This window comes from Vombatus ursinus, unplaced genomic scaffold, assembly GCF_900497805.2.
Source record: "Vombatus ursinus unplaced genomic scaffold, bare-nosed wombat genome assembly UNPS02014822.1, whole genome shotgun sequence".
Taxonomy (NCBI): Eukaryota; Metazoa; Chordata; class Mammalia; order Diprotodontia; family Vombatidae; genus Vombatus; species Vombatus ursinus.
In genome coordinates this window covers 12,471,149-12,493,617 of record NW_020954600.1, presented here as the reverse complement: position 1 = coordinate 12,493,617, position 22,469 = coordinate 12,471,149, and the positions used below count along the sequence as shown (strand labels likewise).

General features: G+C 40.6%; 1 protein-coding gene across 1 annotated transcript in view; it reads right to left on the bottom strand.

The window, feature by feature from the left end:
* The window catches only part of SLC1A2 (solute carrier family 1 member 2), a 146,909-nt gene that overhangs the window by 11,827 nt on the left and 112,613 nt on the right, over positions 1-22,469 (bottom strand). The window contains exons 7-9 of the mRNA XM_027837820.1: positions 20,099-20,332; positions 12,006-12,200; positions 3,761-3,895 (exon numbers count right to left, since the gene is read on the bottom strand). Of these exons, the coding sequence (XP_027693621.1) occupies positions 3,761-3,895; positions 12,006-12,200; positions 20,099-20,332 (564 nt within the window). The remainder of the gene's footprint in view (positions 1-3,760; positions 3,896-12,005; positions 12,201-20,098; positions 20,333-22,469) is intronic.

Below are 22,469 nucleotides of genomic sequence, written 5' to 3'. Positions count from 1 at the left end.
TGTGTGTGTGTGTGTGTGTGTGTGTGTGTGTGTGTGTGTGTGTGTGTGTGTGTGGTGGGGAGGATGTCAGGAAATGCTCCTTGTAGGATGTGGCTAGTGAGCAAAGCTTTGATGGAAGCTAGGGATTATTATCAGAGGAAGGGGTGACAGGGATATATTTCAGGCACTGGGCTCAGCCAGAGAATGATTGCTATCCAAAAGTGAAATGGAAGAGAATAGACTCCCCCTCCCAAAGGAAGACTACTTTGAGCAACCCCTTGCCCGGTAACCTCAAGTCAAGACATCGCTCTCATGACGTCATTGGTCCTCTTAGAGAATGAAGGACCGCCACCATCACCAGTGAGAACAACAAAGGGTCTAGTGGCTTCTCCCCACCCCTTTCTGCTTCCTTTTGTGACCTTTCTTTCCCCATTAGAGTGTAAGTCCTTTGAAGGCGGAAACTATTTTTTTCATATTTGTATATTTGGCACTTAGCACAGTGCCTGGCACATAATAAATGTTTACTAACTATGCATCTCTATCTTTCTATCTGCATGTATGTATATATGTAGATGTGTATATATGTATACACACACACATATATATAGATGTACATGTATACATATATGTATGTAGGTATATATACATGTATAATGTGTGTATACATACACACTCACACTCACACTCATTCATAGCAGGTTCCCATACAAATACTTGGTTCTGAGAATCAGCTCAGTTTGGAGATTTTATTTGCACTACATATCCTGGGAGTTGGGCCTGTTCTCAGGCCCCCAGAATCAGGGCTTTTGCAGTGACATTTACAGATCTCCTGAGCCACTCCATTGAAAAGCCTCCAGGGCTTGGAGGGCTGGAGTAAAGCTGGATGGTTTCCAGTGGTTGGCAAATAACATGGCACCATTAAATGTCACTGCAGGGTTTTGTTTAGTTTTAAATTGAAAAATTTCTAGAATTAATAAAAGCTTGGAAACAGTGCCTGGAAAGGGAAAAAAAACCCTTCCCTTTTCCTTTCTATATTATCCTTTTTCTCCCTGTAGATCATCTCCGTCTAACACTAGGTCCTCCTTGAACTCCTTGGTTCTGAAAATTGTCCCTCTTTCTGACAATAGCCTCCCAGTCACTGACAGGGAGCCCAGCAACCCCTGAGCCCAGGCCCCACAGTCCCTGCCAACATTTCTCCCTTGCTGTCTAGAAAGAATGTGGCTCTGGTTACTAATTCAAAGAAGGCTGTCCCAGCTCCAAGCCCCTGGAATAGATCACTGACGCTGCCTGGTCTCCTTTCCCTTGGCCTCCCCCTTTTTCCTTCATAACCACCCCCCACTTTTATAGAAACGTAGGCTTCGTAGGTTCCTAGGCCTGAGAACTGGAAAGAGTCTCCCAGAGGTCCTGGGATCCAAATCTGGAACCAGGAGGGCCGGGTCATCTAGCTCAATCCCCTAATTTTACAGATGGGTATGCTGAGGTCCAGGGAGGGTAAATTACTTATCTAAGGTCATGCAGATAGTGTCATAGATAGGATTAGAACCCAGGCCCTCTGACTGAAGCATCAGGGACTCCATCTGGCCCTGTTCCCTGACTTCAGATACAAAGGTATTATTATCCTCTTACAAATGGAGTTGCTTTAGCCCACAGAGTAAGTGACTTGCCCTAGGTCACACACCTGGGAAGTAAGGGAGGTACAGGGATCCTATCTCTGACTGCCTTCCTCAGGCTAGACTCACAGAGAGGCTAAGACAAAAACCATTCTGATCTCTTGACCTTGCCCAATCAGCCACATTTTTCTATCTATCTTCCCATTTCTCCATCATAATTTCAGAAACAGATGAAAAAGCATTTCCCCTACACGTTTCAACTCAAATTTGTTAGTTAATAATCACAGATCCTGCCACCATGGGGGGATACAGTGGAAAGATCAGTGGATTTGGAGTCCTAGGACCTGGGTTCAAATCCTCACTCAGCCACTTACAGGTTAATAGAAATAAAGATTTTTTTTTTCCCCACTCAAAGTCATGGATCCCCCGAGATCTAACCATAGACCAGTTTAAGATCTCCTGGTTTACATGTTGTAATCAATCCATGAATACTTGTTATGTGCCTACCTGTGCCAGGCATAGCACTAGGTGATGTGTACAAAGTGAATAATCCCTGACCTCTAGGGGCTTCTATTCAGAGGACAAGAACTTTCTGCTGAGATTCTGAAAATGCTGGGGATGGGGGGAAGCCCAAAAGGGCATCTCTCCCAACACTCTTTACTTTAAGGCAACTTTCCTTGTAGGGCCTTCCCTTCTGGTTCAAACCCACAAAAAAAGACAGCTCAGAAACTCATGTGTTGTTTCGAATGGATTTGCAAGTGTCTTAGACCTAATCCCCTGGCGATGCTTACGATTAAGAGCTAAACAAAATAATAAGTCAAGATAGAAGCAGAAATTCCAAGCTAAAAGGGACCTTTGGACACCATCTTATCCAGCCCCGTCACTTTATAGATGAGGCAATGAGTCTCAGGGAAGTCAGCTGACTGGCCCAAAGTCACAAGGCAATAATTCTAATGGCATAATGCATAGCACTTTAGGGTTTGCAAAGAATTTTACAAATATTGTCTCACTTGATGCCCATAACAATCCTGGAAAATAGGTATTATTATGTACATGAGAGGCAACTAGGTGGTGCAATGGAAAGAGCACCTGGCCTGGAGTCATGAAGACTCATCTTTCTGAGTTCAAATCTGGCCTCAGACACTTAGCCGTGTGACCCTGGGCAAGTCACTTAACCCTATTTGCCTCAATTTCCTCATCTGTAAAATGAACTGGAGAAGGAAATGGCAAACCACTCCAGTATCTTTGCCAAGAAAACCCCAAATGAAGGACTGAAACAACTCAGCAACAACAATGATAATGACAACAAACAGATGAGGACACTGAGGTTGTTAAGTGACTTGCCCAGAGTCACGCAGCTAGGAAGTATCTGAGGCTAGATTTAAACTCAGGTTTTCTTGCCTCCAGGTTTAGCGCTTTATCCACCTAGCTACTTCTCTTTGAGGCCAAGGCCAGAGCATGGGACCATGTTGCAACTATAATAACTGCTGTAGCACTCTGAGGTCTGCAAAGCTCTTTTTCATACCTTATCTCATTCAGGACCCTTAGAGGTCACTCACCCCAGCCACTTCATTTTATAGTGAGGCCCAGAGAGGGGAGACCACTTTCTCAATGTCACTCAATTTAATTCAGTAATTTATTGAGTGCTTACCATGTGCTAAGCACCATATGAGATATTGGAGATACAAAGGCAAAAAATAAACCATCACTGTGCTTGCACTCCTTAGGGAGGTGGTATGGTCCAATGGAAAGGGCCCTGGCTCTGAAATCAGAGGACCTGGGTTCAGACATCTTCACTGACACTTACCACTTGTGTGACCTTATGCAAATTATTCAATCTCTAGGCCTCAGTTTCCTTATCTGTAGAGCAAAGCAGTTGTACTAGATGGAGCTGGAAGGGGTCATCCCAGTTCTAGGTCCATGCATGATCCTACAAACTCTCTTGAGGAACTTATGACCCCTCTTGGGGCTGTCAGGAGCTTTAGTCAATCAACTAGCATTTACTAAGCACCTACATGTGTCAGGTATAGGATTCAACACGTATATAAATTCTTAAATACAAAATAAATACAGAGGAAGGGGTAACAGAAAATGTCTCTCCAGCCTAACTCAGCAGCTTAGTGGTGGAGTTTCTTGAATCCTTTAAAATGATGGGATCTGCAGATACTTACAAGAGCCAGTCAACAGCAACAAGTAGGCTGATGTCCTGTGTTGGGAGGCCCACAGCCGTTAGGATGAGAAGCATGGTGACCAGCCCGGCGCTGGGGATGCTGGCGGCTCCAACACTGGCCAGGGTGGCTGTGAGGCTGCAGAAACAAAGAGAACATGTGGCACACGGGAGATAAATCATTCTTTAACTTCATCCTGCTCTGGGGTCATTCCTTTCTCCCCCTATGGTCACCACTTCTCCAATGCCCCTCCCCCCAGCTTAAAAGGTATCATGTGATATCTCCAGAGACCCAAGCTCAACTCCCACTTGTCAGCTCATTCACACACTTACTAGCTGTGTGAACTTTGCCCTCTTTGTGCCTCAGTTTCCTCATTTATAAAATGAGGGGGTTGGTCTCATGCCCTCTGATGTTTCTTGGTCTCTAAATTTATGATTCTATTGTCCTCTCACATCCCCTCTCTGTAAAGTGAGGGGCTTGTGCCCAATGGCTAATAACAATGACAGTCATGATCACAATGTGAGCTGGCATTTATATGGTCCTTTAAGGTTTGCAAAACACTTTATGTATATTTTATCATTTAATCTTCACAACAATCATGGGAGATAGGTACTATTATTATTCCCATTTTAAAGATAAGGAGGGGCCGCTAGGTGACCTAGTGGGTAGAGCACCTGGCTAGAGTCAAGAAGACTCATCTCACTGAGTTCAAATCTAGTCTCAGACATTTACTAGCTGTGTGACCCTGGGCAAGTCATTTAACCCTGTTGGCCTCAGTTTCCTCATCTGTAAAATGAGCTGGAGAAGGAAATGGCAAACTACTCCAGTATCTGCTGAGAAAACCCTCAATGGGGTCACAAAGAGTAGGATACAACAGAATGACAAACACAGAAAAGGAAATGGACAAACAAAGGTTAAATGACTTGTTCAGGGTAGCGCAGATTTTTTTGACTCCAAGTCCAAGTCTCTGTGTATTATGAAGTCTAGCTCTTTCTTACTCTAAGGGTGCTCCTCTAAAATCTATGACCTTAAGTATCATCCCTTCTCCATGCCTCAGTTTCCTTATCTATAAAATGGGGGACCATTTTAGCTCTAAATCTATGGTCCTATAATTCTAAGCAATATCCCTTCTGTGTGCCTCCCTTTCCTCCTCTGTAAAGTGAAGGTCATTTACTCAATGACCTCTGAGCTCCCTTCCAGCTCTAAGGCTACGGTCCTGTTATCCTGCCCCAGCCCAAGGAAATGGGGGGGCCTCAAATCCGTCCCCAAGTAATATGTTCCCTTAGGTTCTGCTGAGCTCTTCCCCAAAACTCTAAAATTCAGGAGGAGAAAGTCTTCTCCCCATAGTTTTTTCCCACTGGAGTATGTGATGAAGGCCCAAGGACTCCACAGCCAACATCAACATAAGGATCCAGAAGGCCGATTCTCCATCCTCGTTAGAGTTGACAAGAAGAAGACCGGGTCTGCAGACTGCAGACAGCACTCTAGACACTTCCGACATTCTTTGGTTGGAATAGAAAAGCCATTATTCTAAGAGAGGCAGATGAGAAATGATATGGAATTAAAAGGGGGAACTTTCTTCCTGAAGCATCTCCCATAATTGGCCTCCAATTAGCAATGTCCTAGGTATACCAGGTCTGTTGTAGAAGGTTCTGTCTGGGAGAGAGGAAGACTGGGGCTGCAGGCCAGTCACTCTTTGGGGAGATCTGGATACTAGCCATTCTCCCTAGTTTCTGGGAGCCACAAAAGATGGAGTTTTTTTTTTTTCCTTCTTTACCTTCCATTAATCAACGTGTCACTTGCAGGGAAGTAATGCTTTAAAAAAATTTACTTCTAGCTGACTTTATCAGGAAGTGAGAAGTGGGGATACCCCTGTGGATAGCTCAGAAATTCTAGGGCTACTGCGACAGTCCAGTGGCCAATTAAGTTGTCTAAGCCGGCCTAATCTTAATTTTACCAGGGAGCATTTGGCATACCATGCTCAGAGTGACCACAATTTAGATGTTGTATCTATAAATCTTACTGTCTTCCACACCTGGGCCTAGACACTTCTGTTCTCCATGGTCACTTAGGGGAGGACACAGGAGATTAAAGACTTGTGGTTCAGATCCAGACATCTTGGTGAGACTCACTCTGCTGAAGCCCGCCTTTAAGAGCCTGAAAACTAGAGAAACAGAAATCTCTGTCTTTTCACTGGGCCTGATTAGAAAGCTGAGCAAGCGAATCTTTCCCAAAAGCCAGCAGTCTTGGCTCTCACCCTTGTCATATGCTTAATCAGTCTTATGAGTCACTTTATCCTCATTTTCTGCCTTGGAAGCAAACGGCCTTTTAAGGACACCACTTCTTGATCTCTAAGCTTGGGCTCATCAATTCTGTGCATTCAAAATGGGCAGTTATCATGGGGGTGGAGTTAGGTGTTCACACCCATGCCTTGTCCCATTCTCTGACTCTTGCTAGGCCTGGAGAACAGTTGTCAGCACTGCGTAAGTTCCCAGAGCTCTGACTGGGCATTTTTTTTGTGCCTGAGAGGCAAGGAAGGGACCGAGCATTTGCTAAGCACCTATTCCATGCCAAGCACCATGCTAAATGATTTACAAATATGATTATCTCATTAGAGATGAGGAGCACAAACTATGCCCATGGCCAGCATCACAAAGTTGGACCTCAGTTGAGGTAAGATGCTGTCCCATAGGACGGAAAAAGGGATTCTGGGACACCTAAGAATTACTGCTGAGAAAGCTGATAAATGGTGGCACAGCTTAGCCCAGCCTGACATCTGCTAGCTTCCCATCTTGACCAATGATTTTTGTTAAATGAGAACTCATTTCTGTTTAATCAACCAAAAAAAAAATCAGTTAAACCTAAGGTTTCTATGCTTCTGAAAGCCTTAAAGTGCTATTGGTGGTCTCAAAATTGGGCATCCTGGGCATCATCACTCCACCTTAGTCATGCCTCTGGGTGCTCCTAAGAATTGAGGACTCCTGAAAATACTGCTTCTAATGGTTTGTATAGAGGTCTATCTTGTTGTTCAGTTGTTTCAGTCTCTGTGACCCCATTTGGGGTTTTCTTGGCAGAGATGCTAAAGTGGTCTGCCATTTCCTTCTCCAGCCCATTTTATAGATGAGGAAAATGAGGCAACTTGAGGAAGTGACATGTCCAGGGTCCCCTGGCTAGTAAGTGGCTGAGGCCACATTTGAACTTAGGTCTTCCTCACTCCAGGTCCAGTGCTATATCCAGGGCACCACCTAGCTGCCCCATAGAGATCTATAATTTATCACTATTATCAATGTTATATTCTTGTTATTGGTTGGACTCTGAAGGGGTTATGATTACGATTATTGTTGTTGTTGATACCGTTATTATTGAATCCTGTTTCCATAGCACTTCACAATTTACAAGGTGATCTCCTTACAATAATCCCATGAGGTTGATAGTGGAAATATCATTAGCTCAGTTTTTCAGAGGAGAAAACTGAAATGGAGAGATTTGCCTGAGGACAAGACACATCTTGAGCCTACTGGGTCTTCTGACCTCTGTCCAATGCTCTTTCTGCAACATGATGCCCCATTGCTCCTCAAATCCACCAGTAAGAAATACAAAGCTAATACCTGCAAAGCTAACCTGAATGGAGACACAACCCAGAAGCTCCTGTTTCCTTCCTCTTGGTTATTTGGTTCATAGCATTAAGGTTCTCTGACTTTCTTGCCTTTTATCCATAGTGACCATACAACTTGGCCTAAGCATCTCTTCACCCCCTTTAAGCAGAGTACAAAGTGCGGGTGCCTCGAATCAAAATGGACTAGAGGCAAGGGCCCTTTTTAGAATTTTGCTTAAGAAATAAGCATTTAGAACTTCTGCTATTGACCTAATCCTTGATAACTTCAGTGGCCATATTAGGGTGATTTCTATAATTAAATAAGACTTACATTCTTTTGTTCATGCATCATATGTAATTTAAACAAGAATTCAAATTCATCATTCATCAGAACTATAACTAGGAAGAGTAATTGGGGATTTGCCCCAGGGTATCAATATCAAGGTATCAATATCAATACCTTTGTCTGGTGTGGATATTCCTTATACCTTTCCAAAGTGAATTTTGAATGGTGGGAATTTGGAGCAAGGTACCATAACATAGATTATAGTCAAGGAGCACTTTAGGATTGGAAGTTCAATGGACCAAAGGAGTTTCAAACATTGTTCTTCAGGGATACATTGGAATACAAAGTCTATGGAGCTTTGTGTCTTACAATCTGAGTAGGGGCAGAGCTGTCTGTCCTTGCAGGTATAAAGGTGATGTGATTCAGAAGTTGGATTTTAGGCCTGTGTCAAAGGTTTCCAATGTGAATGTCTGTGGCACCATAATGTTTTCTATCTGTTTTTTTTTCTTTTACATTTCCAAGATGTCATACAGTGAGAAAGAATTTATGTAGAGGGGAGCTGGGGCAAGTATTTATTAAGCACTGACTATGGGACAGGCACTGTGCTAAGTGCTTTACAAATATCTCACTTGATTTCTTTGAGTGAGTGAGGATACATGGGTTTTATAATAGTCACCAGAAGTATTACTTTGATATGTTTAATTTTCTCAAAATTATCTCGAGCTGGAAGGGTTCTCAGAAGTTTTCTAGTACAACTTCCTCATTTTACATATGAGGAAACTGAGACTCAGAGAGATTTGTGATCAGGATTATAGATCTAGGGTTAGAAGTGAAAATGTCATTTAGTCCAACCCCTTTATTTTATAGATGCTGAAACTGAGACCAAGAGAGGTGAAACATGACTTGTCCAAGGTCACATAGGTGGTATGATTGAATCCGATTCTGATTCCTCTGATACTGTGTCCAACATTCTTTCCATTACACTATGCTTCTCTGTCTCTTTCTCTCTGTCTTTCTGTCTCTCTCTCCCCTACCTCTCTCCCTCCCCTGTGTCTCTCTCTGTCTTTTCTCTCCTCTCCATTTTCTCTCTCTCTCTCTCTCAATATATATATATATATATAGTGTGTGTGTGTATGTATAGATAGATTTGTGTGCATGTATATATATTTACACACATACATGTACGTATATACATATATATCTTTATATATTTTAAAACTATGATGAAGTGAAAAGTCTTGGAACTTATTCACTTTTTTGGAGCTTTAGGTTATAGTTGATGTATGATTCTAATGCAATGGGATGAATATTTGATAAATAATAACAATGATAACATTTATTTTGTACTTCAGGGTCTATGAAGCCATTTTCTTTGGTTAGCCCTGAGGTAGATAATGCAAATATTATTATCTCCATTTTACAGGTGAGGAAAATGAAGCTCAGAGACATAAAGTGACTTGTCCACAGTCACATGGTAATCATCAGAGCCCGGACTACAAGACCTTTGGAATCCCACATTGGCCTTCTGTTTATTTCCCTAAAATGCCAGTGCCTTCCCTTTGAGATTCCCTCTAGGTTATCCTGGGTGTGTCTTATTTGTACATAGTTGTTGGCATTTGATTGTGAGCCTCTCGAGGTCAGGGACCGTGGTTTCCCTTTTCTTTTTTTTGTTAGTGCTTAGCACAGAGTCTAGAACATAGGAAGAGCTTGAGTAAAGCTTGGTGACTTGACTTAAGTCAGTAAGGAGAGAAACAACTTTGCAGAAAAATGGGAGAGCCAAGACAGATCAGGCATAGAAAGCTGGAGAGGCCAAATGAATTGTTTGGATTTGGGGTGACTGTGAACTTCTGCTCCCTATACAGTCTGAAATATTGTTTTATAATATTTACAAAAATGCAGAATTTCGTTTCACCACTACCTTTCCTATGCCATTGTTTCACATTTTTGTTCTGGCATTTGATAGCTATATGACCCTAAGTAAGACACTTAACCTCCCAAGCTTCAGTTTTCTCATGGGCAAAATGAGTGATGGGATCAGGTAAAAGGAAGTGACTAGATAATCTCTTAGGTCCTTTCCAGCTGTAGGAGTCCATGAATATCTCTCACACTCAGAGGGTGTTCAATAGGAGCCATGGAATGATGATGGTGACAGTGATAATGTGGTAGAATATCTGTCATCTCCTAAAGATGAAATATACCAGTGCTAGTTACATGAGAATCTGGTCTATTTCTCGTGCTAAGCAACTAGATTAATCTTGAAATAAATTGAAGCCTTGGCCATTGTATTACTCATTCAATTGGCATAAAGCTTTCTGAAATAAGGGAAAGGATTATCACCATCTTGGTAATGGCTTTATGATTTCCACCCTTCAGCATCTTGGGACTGTGGGGTTTTATGACTGTCTAGCAATTGCGGCCAGCTTATGAGACCCAAGGGATCTGGGGAGAAAGCTAACCAGATGGACTCTCTTCCTCAAAGAAGACCCTCTTAAAAAACTACCCCTCAAATCCGGGAAAGACCTGCCACGGAGGAGACTCATCAGTCCTGTGAGGGAAATCAGAGCCAGATGAAAGAAAGATTAAAGTCAAGGCATCTGATACTTCCTGGGGTTTGACCAATGGGCTGAGAGAGGCCAGTGACCAGATATCCACCAGAGGAGCCCAGCTCATTCTTTCAACCCCAGGATAATGCCCTGCCCCAGCTGCTCATTTCTATTTATAAGAAGAAAATAGGAACAGAATGAGAACATGGCTAACGATGCTCTTTAGACACATGAAGACGTTAGTTCTTAAAAATGTCTGGGTGTTTGAATTCACAGGCTATACTGAGTCAGCTTATCCTGTGGAGTGAATGCCATATGTTTAGCTACTGTTTTCCTCACTCATACACCCTTAAATTTAAGGGGCCACCTCTTTCAACCTCTTGAATTTTACAGATGACCCTGGATCTTACAGCATAAGAAAATGTTTAGAAAATCTTCAATGAATTAACATCTAGAATGAAAGTCAGAAGTATTGCTGGATAGTTTAAAGAGAATAACATTTTAAATGACCTTATCAGATACATCTGAGAAGTAGCATGGCATAGTCTAGTGATTCCCATTTCTTTTTGTTTTAACAACCACTTTAAATAGCAACAACAAAAAATGTGTTGTGAACTCCCAGGGTAATTTAACATTTTGTTATTGTCGTTCACTCATTTCAGTTGTGTTCAACTCTTCATGATTTTATTTGGGTTTTCTCAGCAAAGATACTGGAGTGGTTTGTCATTTCCTTCTGCAGCTCATTTTAGAGACGAGGAAACTGAGGCAAACAGTGTTAAGTGATTTACCCAGGGCCCACAGCTAGCAAGTGTCTGAGACCAGATTTGAACTCAAGAAGACAGTCTTCCTGACTCTAGATTCAGCACTCTATCCACTGTGCCACCTAGCTGCTCAATTTAACATACTACTGATAATATTCATAAGCAATTACTTACCATTAACATCTTAGCATGAACCCCTTGGACCATCATTGCAAATGAGGCTCATGAATCATCAAATGGGAACCAGTAGCATATTGGAAAGAACACTCAGTTGGAATCAAAGCAGCTGGCTTTGATTCCGAGTTCTGTGACTTTCTACCTGTGTGTCTTTGGGTTAATCACTTCACTAAATCACTTCTCATCTGTCAGCTGATGGAACTGGATTGCTAATGTCTCTTTCAACAGTAAAGTCAGTCAGTCAACAAGCATTAATGAAGTGCCTGTCAGATGATGTGTAAAGCACTGTCAATACGCAGGAAGGAAAAAGCACAGTCTTTGCCCTCAAGGAATGTACACGTTAATGATTCACAATCTAAAGCTCTGGTCCTTTGATCCTGGACACGTGTCCTATAGCTTTTGTGATAAATATAATTGACTTAATTTTAACATGAATAAACTGTCGATTCTAGGTAAAAATGAAAATGCACACTTTTTATAATGCTATAGAAAGGAAGTAGAAACTTCTATTCATATATTTACTAATATACCAGTCTGTCTGTCTGTCTATCTGTCTATCTATCTGTCTGTCTGTCTATCTATCTGTCTGTCTGTCCATCTATCTATCTGTCTATCTATCTATCCAGAATAGAGAAAGGAAGAAAGCTCTCTGAGGACAGGTACCTTCTTTTCCTTCCATCTTTGGGATTGGATTCCCAGGGTCAGCACCATACAGTGGTTAGAAGGTTCTACTTAGAATCAGGAAGAATTGAAGTCTAGGTTTACTTCTGATAGTAGGTTTGTGATCCAGGTCAATCTCCTTGTGCCTCAAGCTGTTAAGGGGCCCTACAGGTGTTAATTACTCCAGAGGAGGGAGCTAATACAAAAGAAAAAACAAGCTATTCACCTCACGGTTACGATCTGCCCACCATCCAGGACCACCCCATTCATCTGGGCAATAAAGATGGCTGCTACGGCTTCATATAGCGCTGTCCCATCCATGTTAATGGTTGCTCCAACTGGGAGAACAAATCTGGTCACACGCTTATCAATCCCCAGGTTTTCTTCCAGGCAACGAAAAGTGACAGGCAACGTACCGGCACTAAGAGACAAACACAGAAAGAGAAGGACCCATATTACAATACCCTTTAAGAAAATGGGATGAGACAGTAGCTTTAATTATCACAGGGATCTGAGAGGTCAGTCAATAAGGGCATCTAATCCGATTCCTTTATTTCATAGTTGAGCAAATTAAGTCCCAAAGAAGTTAAGTGACTTGTCCAAGATCACACAGGTAGTTAGTGGCAAAGTCAGAATTTGAACCTGGGTCCTTTGACTCCACTGTACTACACTGTTTCCATCTTGGCTTTTTTACTTTCATTCTTCAAGTCATTTGGATGACCAAGTGCTAAATTAAGCAAGTCAAGCCTAAAATTTAATTTAAACTTTTAACATATTAGCTACCAGAAATGAAAACTATTTCTGGTTGGTTTGAATTTTCATGACATGTGTCAAGATCCATTGCCTTCATTTTCCCCAGAGTCCACATTCCCACCTGGGCCATCCCAGACGGTAACATTTTGAAGCACAACTAAAGCCTATTTGTTTCAAAATTAAATGTTTGCCTGACTTGATTGGGCTGAACTGAGTTTTTGGGTCAGAAGATAATCTGATCTAGACAGCACTGTGGAGGCAGGAAGATTTTTCTAGTGATCCCAGACTTCGGGGTAGAAAGGCTGCGTATGTTCCATGGCAAAGACAGAACATATCAGTCCCAGACCCTGGGGGCAACCCCATAACTGGCCCTTGAAATGCTGAGGACACTGGACAAGGATATGAATTGCTGCTGAATACATGAGCTGGGGAGAGCAGCCATGCTCTGGGGGACCGTGAAAGATGATTCAATTCCTGATTTCAATGGGCTTAGATCAACTCCTCAGCCTCTCCTGTCATCCATCATTGAAGCATGTGAACTTTCTCTCTTCTCATACACGAGATGGCATGACTTCACACCCTCTCCTCCCAGAGCTGGGACTATGGTTTCATGAACCACTTGGGGAAATGAAGATTCCTGAGGGCTCTTGGACAAATTCCTTAAATAGAAACTTTGTATTACCAAATGTTTTACTGTGTTACTAAAGGTTTCCAAGGGCCAGAAAGAACATTCCCATATGGATGGAGATCACAGAATAACATAGGAAATGTCTCCAAGTGCAAATTACATGGAAAACAGTGCAGGTGGCTGGGGCCATGCTTTGCCTTAGGACACCCTCATTATCTGCTTTTAGGGCTTAGCTGACATTTCAAAGAATACATGACCAAGAAAGAAAAAAAATTCCTAAATGCGGACAAAACAGATTGGCAAAACCTCTATATTTTTTGTTTCTGTCACTTCAGAGGGACTGTTATTTCATCAGAATATATAGGGAACTCTCAATTAAAAAATAAAACAAAACAAAACTCCTGTTGATGTGGAAAAGCACTTGATTTATAACTTACAGTTATTCAGAGACCTCAAGATTAAGAGGCTTTTAACCTGGGGTCTGTGGACTTAAATATATCTAAATATAAAATATCTATTAAAAACTTATATGTATAGATATATACTATATTTACACATTTATATATGCATATATGAAATATATTTTATAAAAATATATAAATATAAAATATTTAAAATGTTTTATTATATGCACACATATATTTATATACTGTGTTTATATGTTTATATGTGCATATAAATATATTTATAAAATATAGAAATATAAAATATTTAACAATTTAATTGTATGTATAACTATATTTATATGATGTATTTATATATAGTTGCATATACATATATTAAATATGTAAACATATTTATAAAAGATATAAACATAAATATAAACTGCTAAAATTTTATTAAAATATAAATATATTGTATATTGGTAACTGCATTTCAATATAATTGTTTCTTTGTAATCTAATGTATTTTCTTTTGTGCATTTAAACACTTTATTCTGAGAATGGTTTCATAGGTCTCACCAAAGGAGTTCAGCACACACAAAAAGGTTAGGAATTTCTGTCGGAGAAAGTTGTCTGGGGCAGCAAGAGTTTATGTGACTTACTGACAGTCACACAACCTATGTGTTTCAGAGGTGCTTGATTTGCCCTTAAGGACAGCTCTTTATTATGCCAACTTGGTTCTCTGTTATCAAGTGAAAAATAATAATTGACATTTATGTGGTGCTAAATATACTTCATATATATGCGAACCCTACAGGGACCTATGAGGTCTAACATATACGTTACTTTTTTATGGATAGGGAAACTGAGGCTCAAAGAGGTTATGACCTTAGGTCATAGATTGAGAAATAGGACATGTATCTTAGAGGTCTCCTAGTCCAGGCCTCTCATTTTACAATTTAGTAATCTGAGGCACAGAGATGTGAAATGAAATTGTCCCAAAAGGAAGAGCTGGGATTAGAACTCAGCCCCTCCTCATTGGTCCAATGTTTTCTCCGCTACGCTGTACTGTCTTTTTGGGTAGTATATTTTTCTCTTCCAACATTCAGAGTATTTGGATGTAGGCCATCGCAAAGATGAGAGAGGACAAACAAGGATCAGACTTCTCCTGCTTGGCCTCAGAGGCAGATTTGGGCTTGATGACAAAATTCCTAATGATTACAGCTGTTCGCAAGGAGGATGTCTCCAGAGGTGATGGGCTCCTTTTTACTAGGTCTTCAGATCTAGGCTGGATGACCACTTCTCTGATACACTGAAGTGCGCATTCCCTTGCGGGAAATGGGCTGGCTAGAAAGGCCTCTGAGGTTCCTTTCAATTCTGAACTCCAGTGATTCTGTCTGGATAAATTTAAGAATTAGAACCGGTCAAAAGTGGAAAAGGCTGCCTTTTTGCCAAAGTGAGTGGCTCACCTTGGAAGTCTTCAGACAAATGCTGGATGATCATGTGCTGAATGTACTGTAAGAGAATCTTGTCTAAGTGTGGGTTGGAGTCAGTGATCCTTTCCTATGCCGAGATTCTAGAAATACTCACTGCATCCTTGGGGAAGGTGAAGGATGGTTCTGAGGAAGGCAGTGGTGAAAGGATTAGCTTTGGAGTTCATGGGCTTGGGTTGAAATTTTATAGCCTATGCCCAAGATGTGGGCAAGTCACATGACTTGTCTAGTTTACAGTCCCTTTATCTGTAAAATGAGAGGGCAGGGCTAAATTGTCTCCGAGTCCCTCCTGTTCCACATCTATGATTCTGGAATAACATACTAGCTGGTCTTAACGCATCTGCCGAGCCGGCTAGGAGTACTTACCACTTTCCCGACTTCTCATGCCCAGAGAAGGGTCTGAGGAGTCATTCTATCCCTATCTATCTGTGCTTTAGATGTTATAAAGCTCCATTTAGAGCTATCTCATAACAGGAAGCCTTGTCTTTAAGGCCTGGACTAATTAGGATAGAGATAATTTTCTTCTACCTGCCTCTTGGTATTTTAATGAGATATCATCTTTTATTTCTGCATCCCTCTCATTACACATATAGACACACACAACCCATCAGATAAGAGCTAAATGCAATCATGCAGAACGATTATTCAGAGAAGGCCTCACAGCAGTGAGACCCTGGAAAAATATAAGCCTGAGGCCACTCAGGGGCCCATTGGTGTCCATTAATTCTCATTACTTCACTCACTGATACATAGTATCACCCAAGGGCCACGCAATGATCCAATAGACTTTGGAAAATGAAAGAGTAAGAAAGCAAGAGCTCTCATCTTTGTAGTAGGTGAATTTAATTGAGAGAAGAAACAAAAGAAAAATCGTTCCAAATAGCATTTGGATGCCTTTAGCTCTTTCCTGCATCGAAGGCTTGTATGAGTTTACAGAATCTCAGAATAAGAAGGGACCTCAGAGGCCATTTATTTGTACTCATATCTGACTGAGGAGCTATGCTATAGCATATCCAACAAATAGGCTTCCAGCTTTGGCCTGAAGACCTTCACTGATGAATCCCAGCCTCCTGAGGAAGCCCATTTCACTTTTGAAGAACTCCGATGAGTAGGCAGACTTTTTTCCCTGACGTCCAGTCTAAATTTATTTCTTTGCCATTTCCATTGATTACTCTTGGTTCTGAGCCCGGTGGGACCTAAGTGAGTGAGCCCAAGCCTTCATCTACTAGACAGCCCTTCTCATAATTGAAGTCAGCTATCCTGTTTCTCTTATTTTCTCTTCTCCAGGGTAAAACATGTCTAGTTCCTATATATGGAAGAGCTGAAGCTCTTTATCATTCCAGTTCTTGCTGCAAGTCAAGGAAACAGATCATAATCCAAATGACCCAATAGCAGGGTGGCCACGTTGCTGATGTCTTCATGTTGTTGGGTATTCTCTCTCCTAACTACTTTTGACAACTCCAATTTTAGGAGGTTGTTTCTGGGCCTCCCTTCTTCTGGCACCCTTCCTGCAAAGCAGCCTACTTGCATGTATGTGCCCATTGAGAAAAAGCAGTCAAGCAGACTTGATTTCCTGATGCGGTATACAAGCTGCTGAGACACAAAAGACACTGAACCGACTGTCTGAGGGCTTGGTCCTTTCCCCTGTGACTGTGAGGGTTAAATACTAATGGGCTGATGCTCAGTATGTAATTCCTGACACAATAGATTCCCTCAAGGAAACTGTAGCCAAATACTAATTTTTAAGAAAAAAAAATGATGGTTGCAATGGAAACAGTGAATGATTTGGAAAGAAAGTAACTGGCTTCTCATCCTGACCCTGCCACTTACCATCTGTGAAACTCCATCACTCTGGGCCTTGGTTTTCCCCTTTGTAGAAATGAGGATATTAGACTAGAGGACCTCCATGGTCCTTTCCAGGTTTAGCCCTGAGATAGGATACACTAGTGTCATAGACCTAGGTCTGGAAGGGACCTCAGGGGCCATCTAGGTAACACCTTCATTTTTACAGAAGAGGAAACTGAGGCCCAAAAAGATGATTTGACCTACTCAAGGTCACAGAGATAATAAACATAAGAGGTGGTCATCTGACTCCAAAGCTACTTCTCTTTCCGCCATACAACTCTAACTCTATAGAAATCCTTACATCTTTGAGCCTCAATTTCCCCATCTGGAAAATCGTACCTCTCCTCCTTCACAAGGCTATTTGGAGGACCTAATGAGAAAACTTACGTAAAGGGCTTTACAGCTCTTAAAGTGGTACATCAATCACAACTATGATGATGATGATGATGAGTTAATAATGATGAATCATCACAGTTCCCAACAGTAATGCCAGAGAAAAGGGCAAGAAATGACTGGGATTTGTGAACCAAACCAGTAATTAACCAAAAGATAGTTCCTTGGAACCACTAATTTTCTCTCTTAGGCATAGCTAGAATCTTTATTATTAGAGATACTAAGGCATATTGGAAGTTTCCAAGGCCCAGAAGGAGCAGAGGAAAGAAGTCCTAAGATGTTCCACCATTAATTTGGAATTGACAGCACGGTTCTAGACATTCAGGTCATATGGGTAGTTTTCCATGTTCTCCTACAACCTGCTATTATCCCTGATCCCAAATCCCATTGATTTCACTTCTATGGATTTGTTATGATGACATCAGAATCAGGCTTGTTAACTGGTTATTACTCCTGTCTGGGCCTTGTGAAGACACTGAATGCTTATCTTCCAAGTCAGTTAAGGAAAACCTGAATGTGGTCTTCTCTGGCAGACAAACTGGTGAACCTTGAACTAGACACTAATCTGGAAAGCAAAAACCCTCAGGTCAGCTCTCTGTGATTTGGGGAATAAATAATTCTAGACCACAGGATTCCCTTCTTCTTCACCTGACCCTATCCCTGTCCTATTTTGTGATGTTTCATAATAGATTTAGATAGTCAATGGACTCTAGAGGTGATCTCATAAAACACTCCCATTTTACAAAGGAGGAAACAGATGCCCATAGAAGTAAAGTGACTTGTCCAAGGCCACATAAATAGTAGGTGCGATTTTAACTCAACTCAAATTCTGTAGACCTACATACACAGGCAAGGAAAAGTCATTGGTCACAGGCTTACTATCATAGCCATTTTGGAAACCACTAGTAAAGCAAATACCTGGTGATTTAAAATACAAAATCCAACCCATGAAATGATTGGAAGATTTCTTTTCTTTGATCTCCAGGAGTTCTCTTGGATTTCTTCCACATCAGGTTTGTCTGGTAAATGAAGAGCTTCTCCTCTGTTAATGTCACATACAGCCATAAGAAATTCATTCTGGCTGCAAATTGGGAGTTGGTATGGAGTTCAGAGAACCCATCAGGAGGCAAGGTAGCTAATTTGTCTTTCAAAGATGCCCAAGTGTGTTATCCCTGTCTCTTTATATACTCAGAATCTGTTCTCTTGCTTTGGAAGAATCCCTTTTCAGAAAGTCAAAGCAATGGGGCATTCCTAACAGAGCATTTTCCAAGAAGATGTATTTGGGGAGTTTTAGAGTTGAGAAAAATAACATTTCATGACAGACTTCTGGAAGGCTTTTTTTTTAAAAATAGGGACATGACCCAATAATTCCATTGTCGTCTCTGACAGTATTAGCCAAAACAACAAAGGAGAACTGTCTGTTCAAAGATTTTCATGGTGGTGTTATTCATAATTGCAAAATCCTGGAAACCAGCAAAAAAAATCCAGCAGCAGGGGAATGCTTAAATAAATTGTGGAACTTCATTTCAATGGAATTTTATAGTGTATTGAAGACCAGCCCACATGAGGAATAAAAAGAACTCAGTATGGAAAGATTTGTGAAATAATACAAAGGGAAAAAGAAAAATGAGGAGAATGGGCTACACATGAGAATTTGTAGTAGGTTTTATTTCTCTTGACTTTTCATGGAATGGAGAAAAGAGGGAGAAAGATAATTTGGAACTGAAAGAAAGGAATAAAATCTGTGTTTTAAATAATAATAATAAACTAAATGAAATGAATGGACAAACAAAAAAAAACCCCCATATAAGGACTCAGAAGGAATGACTGAAAAGTTTTCAGGATACCTTATGCTTCTTCTTCTACCTGAATAAATCAATCAAAAGAATGAGGTGGAGTTTTAAATATGTAATTAGACATGGCTTACAACCTATGATTTCTTTATATAGTGTGAATCTCTTTCTCTGGGTCAAGAAAGAACCCAAGCTAAAGCCGAAGTGATTGACTGAGAAGATTGGTCATTCCTATTGATGATATATAAAAGAGGGGGTGATATATAATTTATTATTTTAAATCTAAATTATTACTAAGCAAGTATATTGGTTGATGTTCAATGCCGTTTGTAAACAATTTAAAATTTTAAAAAGGAGATAAAATGAGAGAGAGATAGAGAGAGAGGAGGGGGGAGGGCCATATGGGGAATTCAAGTAGTCTAAGTGAAAGTTACAATTTCACTTAGAAATATTGGTATTAATTGAGAATGGACATATCAGAGTCTTATGTTGTGTAAAATATTAGCAGAACTATTAGCCAGAATTCATTTCTTTCTAGTGAAAATTTCCTAGAAACATGCCTAGAAAGGCAGCAAAGGCAGAGTGTAGAGTACTGGATTTGGAGTCAGGAAGACCTGGGTTTGAATCTTGTCTCTAACTCTTACTAACTGTGTGACCATGGATAAGGAACCTAAACTCTCTGTGCCTTAGGGATGGGACTCACTGTATTTGGGTTGGATTTGATGGTCATTAAGATTTTTTCTAACTTTAAAATTCTGTGATTTTGATTTTTATCATTGAGGGAGGGAATTCTTACACCAAATGAATTCACAGATACTTGATTTATTAACATGATCCCTTAAAATAGGCAGAGGCTCTTGGTTTGAATCAATCCTTGCTCAGTCACCTCCTTTTTACAAAGCTATTCTTCTCTAATAAGAGCTCTGATTGGTCCTTCTGACAAAAGATTCAAGAGACAAGAGAAGCCAGTGACATGGGGGTCAGGGAAAAGGATGGAGAGAGAAAGAGAAATGACTTTTTGCATCCTCTACCTGGAAGCTGTGCCCAGGGCTGTGATCCAGGCCTGAAAAATGCCAGCAAAAAAGGAGAAAGGGTTTTTCCTGGTCACCACGAAATAAAGCAAAGGGAGGAAGATGCCTCCGTGGATGATGAGACCCACAATCACGGTGACCATGTACATCCCCAGTTGCCTGGCGACCACTTCCAAGTCCTTGATGGCAATGATTTTCCCACAAATGAGGCAGGCGATACCCAGGGGAGAATACCTACAGAACAGAAAAGACAAAGGAAAAAATATTGGAAAAGTACATCATGGGTTTTAGCTCCTCAGATGGGGCCCCAGTATACCTGTCCCATTAAAGACAAATGGCTTTACCCATATGGTCAGATCTTCTGGATACTACTACTACTACTACTACTACTACTACTACTACTACTACTACCACCACGACTACCACCACCACCACCACCACCACTACTATTACTACTACTACTACTACTATACCACAGCAATAGCTAGCATTTACATAGTGCTTTAAGGTGTGCAAAGCACCTTACAAATATCTGATTTTTATCTTCACAACAACCCTATGACATAGGTGCTATTATTGTCCTCATTTTACAAATGAGGAAACCAAAGAAGATTGAGATGAAGTGACTTGCTCAGGGTCTCAAAGCTAGTTACTGAATTCAAATTCAGGTCTTCCTACTACTACTATTACTAATAGTAAGTATTTACATAATACTTTATGGCTTGCATAGCATTTTACATATATATATATATATACACACATATATAGATAAAATTTTGTGCACATATGTGCATACATACATATTAAGCATAGCATTTTACATGTATGTGTGTATATATGTAAAATACAATGCATATAAGTGTGTATGCATATATTAAGCATAGCATTTTACACATATAATTATATATACACCTGTATATGTAAAATGCTATGTGCGTATGTATGTGGGTGTGGGTGTATATAGATACGTATAGGTATAGATATGTATGTATATAGATGTGTGTATATAGATCTATGGATATGTTGATATAGATGTGTATGTATATATGTATATGAGTATGTATTATATGTGTGTGTATAGCTCTATCTCTGTCTCTCTCTTTATCTATCTATCATCTGATCCTCATAATAACCCTGGGTGGTAGTTGATACTACCACCTCCCATTTTACAGATGAAGAAACTGAAGCAGAATGATTAAACGACTTTTGCAGGGCCACACAGCTCATAAGTGTCTGGGACAGGATTCAAGCTCAGGCCTTCCTTATTCCCAGTCCAGCTCTCTGTGCTGTCCCATCTAGCTGCCTCTAAGTTATTGGGCTATTAAAAGGGCCATAGATTCATTAGATGTTTTCACTTGTTCTGCTAGCCCTGAATTAGGTCCTGAGGGCTTAGTCATACTTGTTTTTGTAATACAATTTTTTAAATAAAGTCTTCCTCCAGAATTCTCCAGTAAAAGGAAAAAGTCAGTACTGTTCCATGGAGGGAATATAAGACTGGGAGTTAAGAGAGAAAATGTCAATTTCCAGCTTTGTAATAACATCTTCTGTGACTTCGGGAAGGATGCTTTTCTGGTCCCTGCTATGTAAAATTGGCAATGTGGGTCACATGTCCCACATGTTCCACATGTCCCAATAGAGCTTTCTCTCCCAACAGGGCTCTTAAGAACACAGAGCTACCATTTGGGAAAGGGGCACTCTCTCTCTCTCTCTCTCTCTCTCTCTGTCTCTCTCTGTCTCTCTCCCTCTCTCTCTCTCTCTTTCCTTGGGAAACAGGTGGTAGCTTAACCTAACCATGATAATAAATACAACAAAGACATCCTGCTTTGGAATAAATGAGTCACAGAGACACAACCAACCCAACCCAAATACAGTGAGTCCCATCTGTAGAGCTGGGAGGGACCTCAGAACATAGTATATGTTATAGCCAGAAGGCACCTTAAAGGTCATCTAGTCCTATGCTTTATTTTACAGGAGTAGAAACTGAGGTCCAGAGAGTTAAAGTGACTTTCTCATGGGTACAACTGAGAGGTCAGAGCCAGGATTAGAATTTATTAAATTGTAAAACTCTTAAAGCCGAGGACAATGCTTTTTTTAAAAAAAATCTTTGTGACCCCAATGCCCAGCATAATGCCTTGCACATAATAGGTACTTAAATGCCAAATGATCAGACGAATTTTTGTCTCCTGATTCATAGTCCGATGGTCTTCCTCCTCAGCAACCTTGAGAGGGAGGGCTAGCAGAATGAGTGAATAGCCTGAATTAGATAATACTGTATTACTTCAAAGTCTGGTGGTAGTATATTTGAGACATACTTCAATGAAAATATATATATATATATATATTTATCCATTGAATTTGTAATTAGAACATT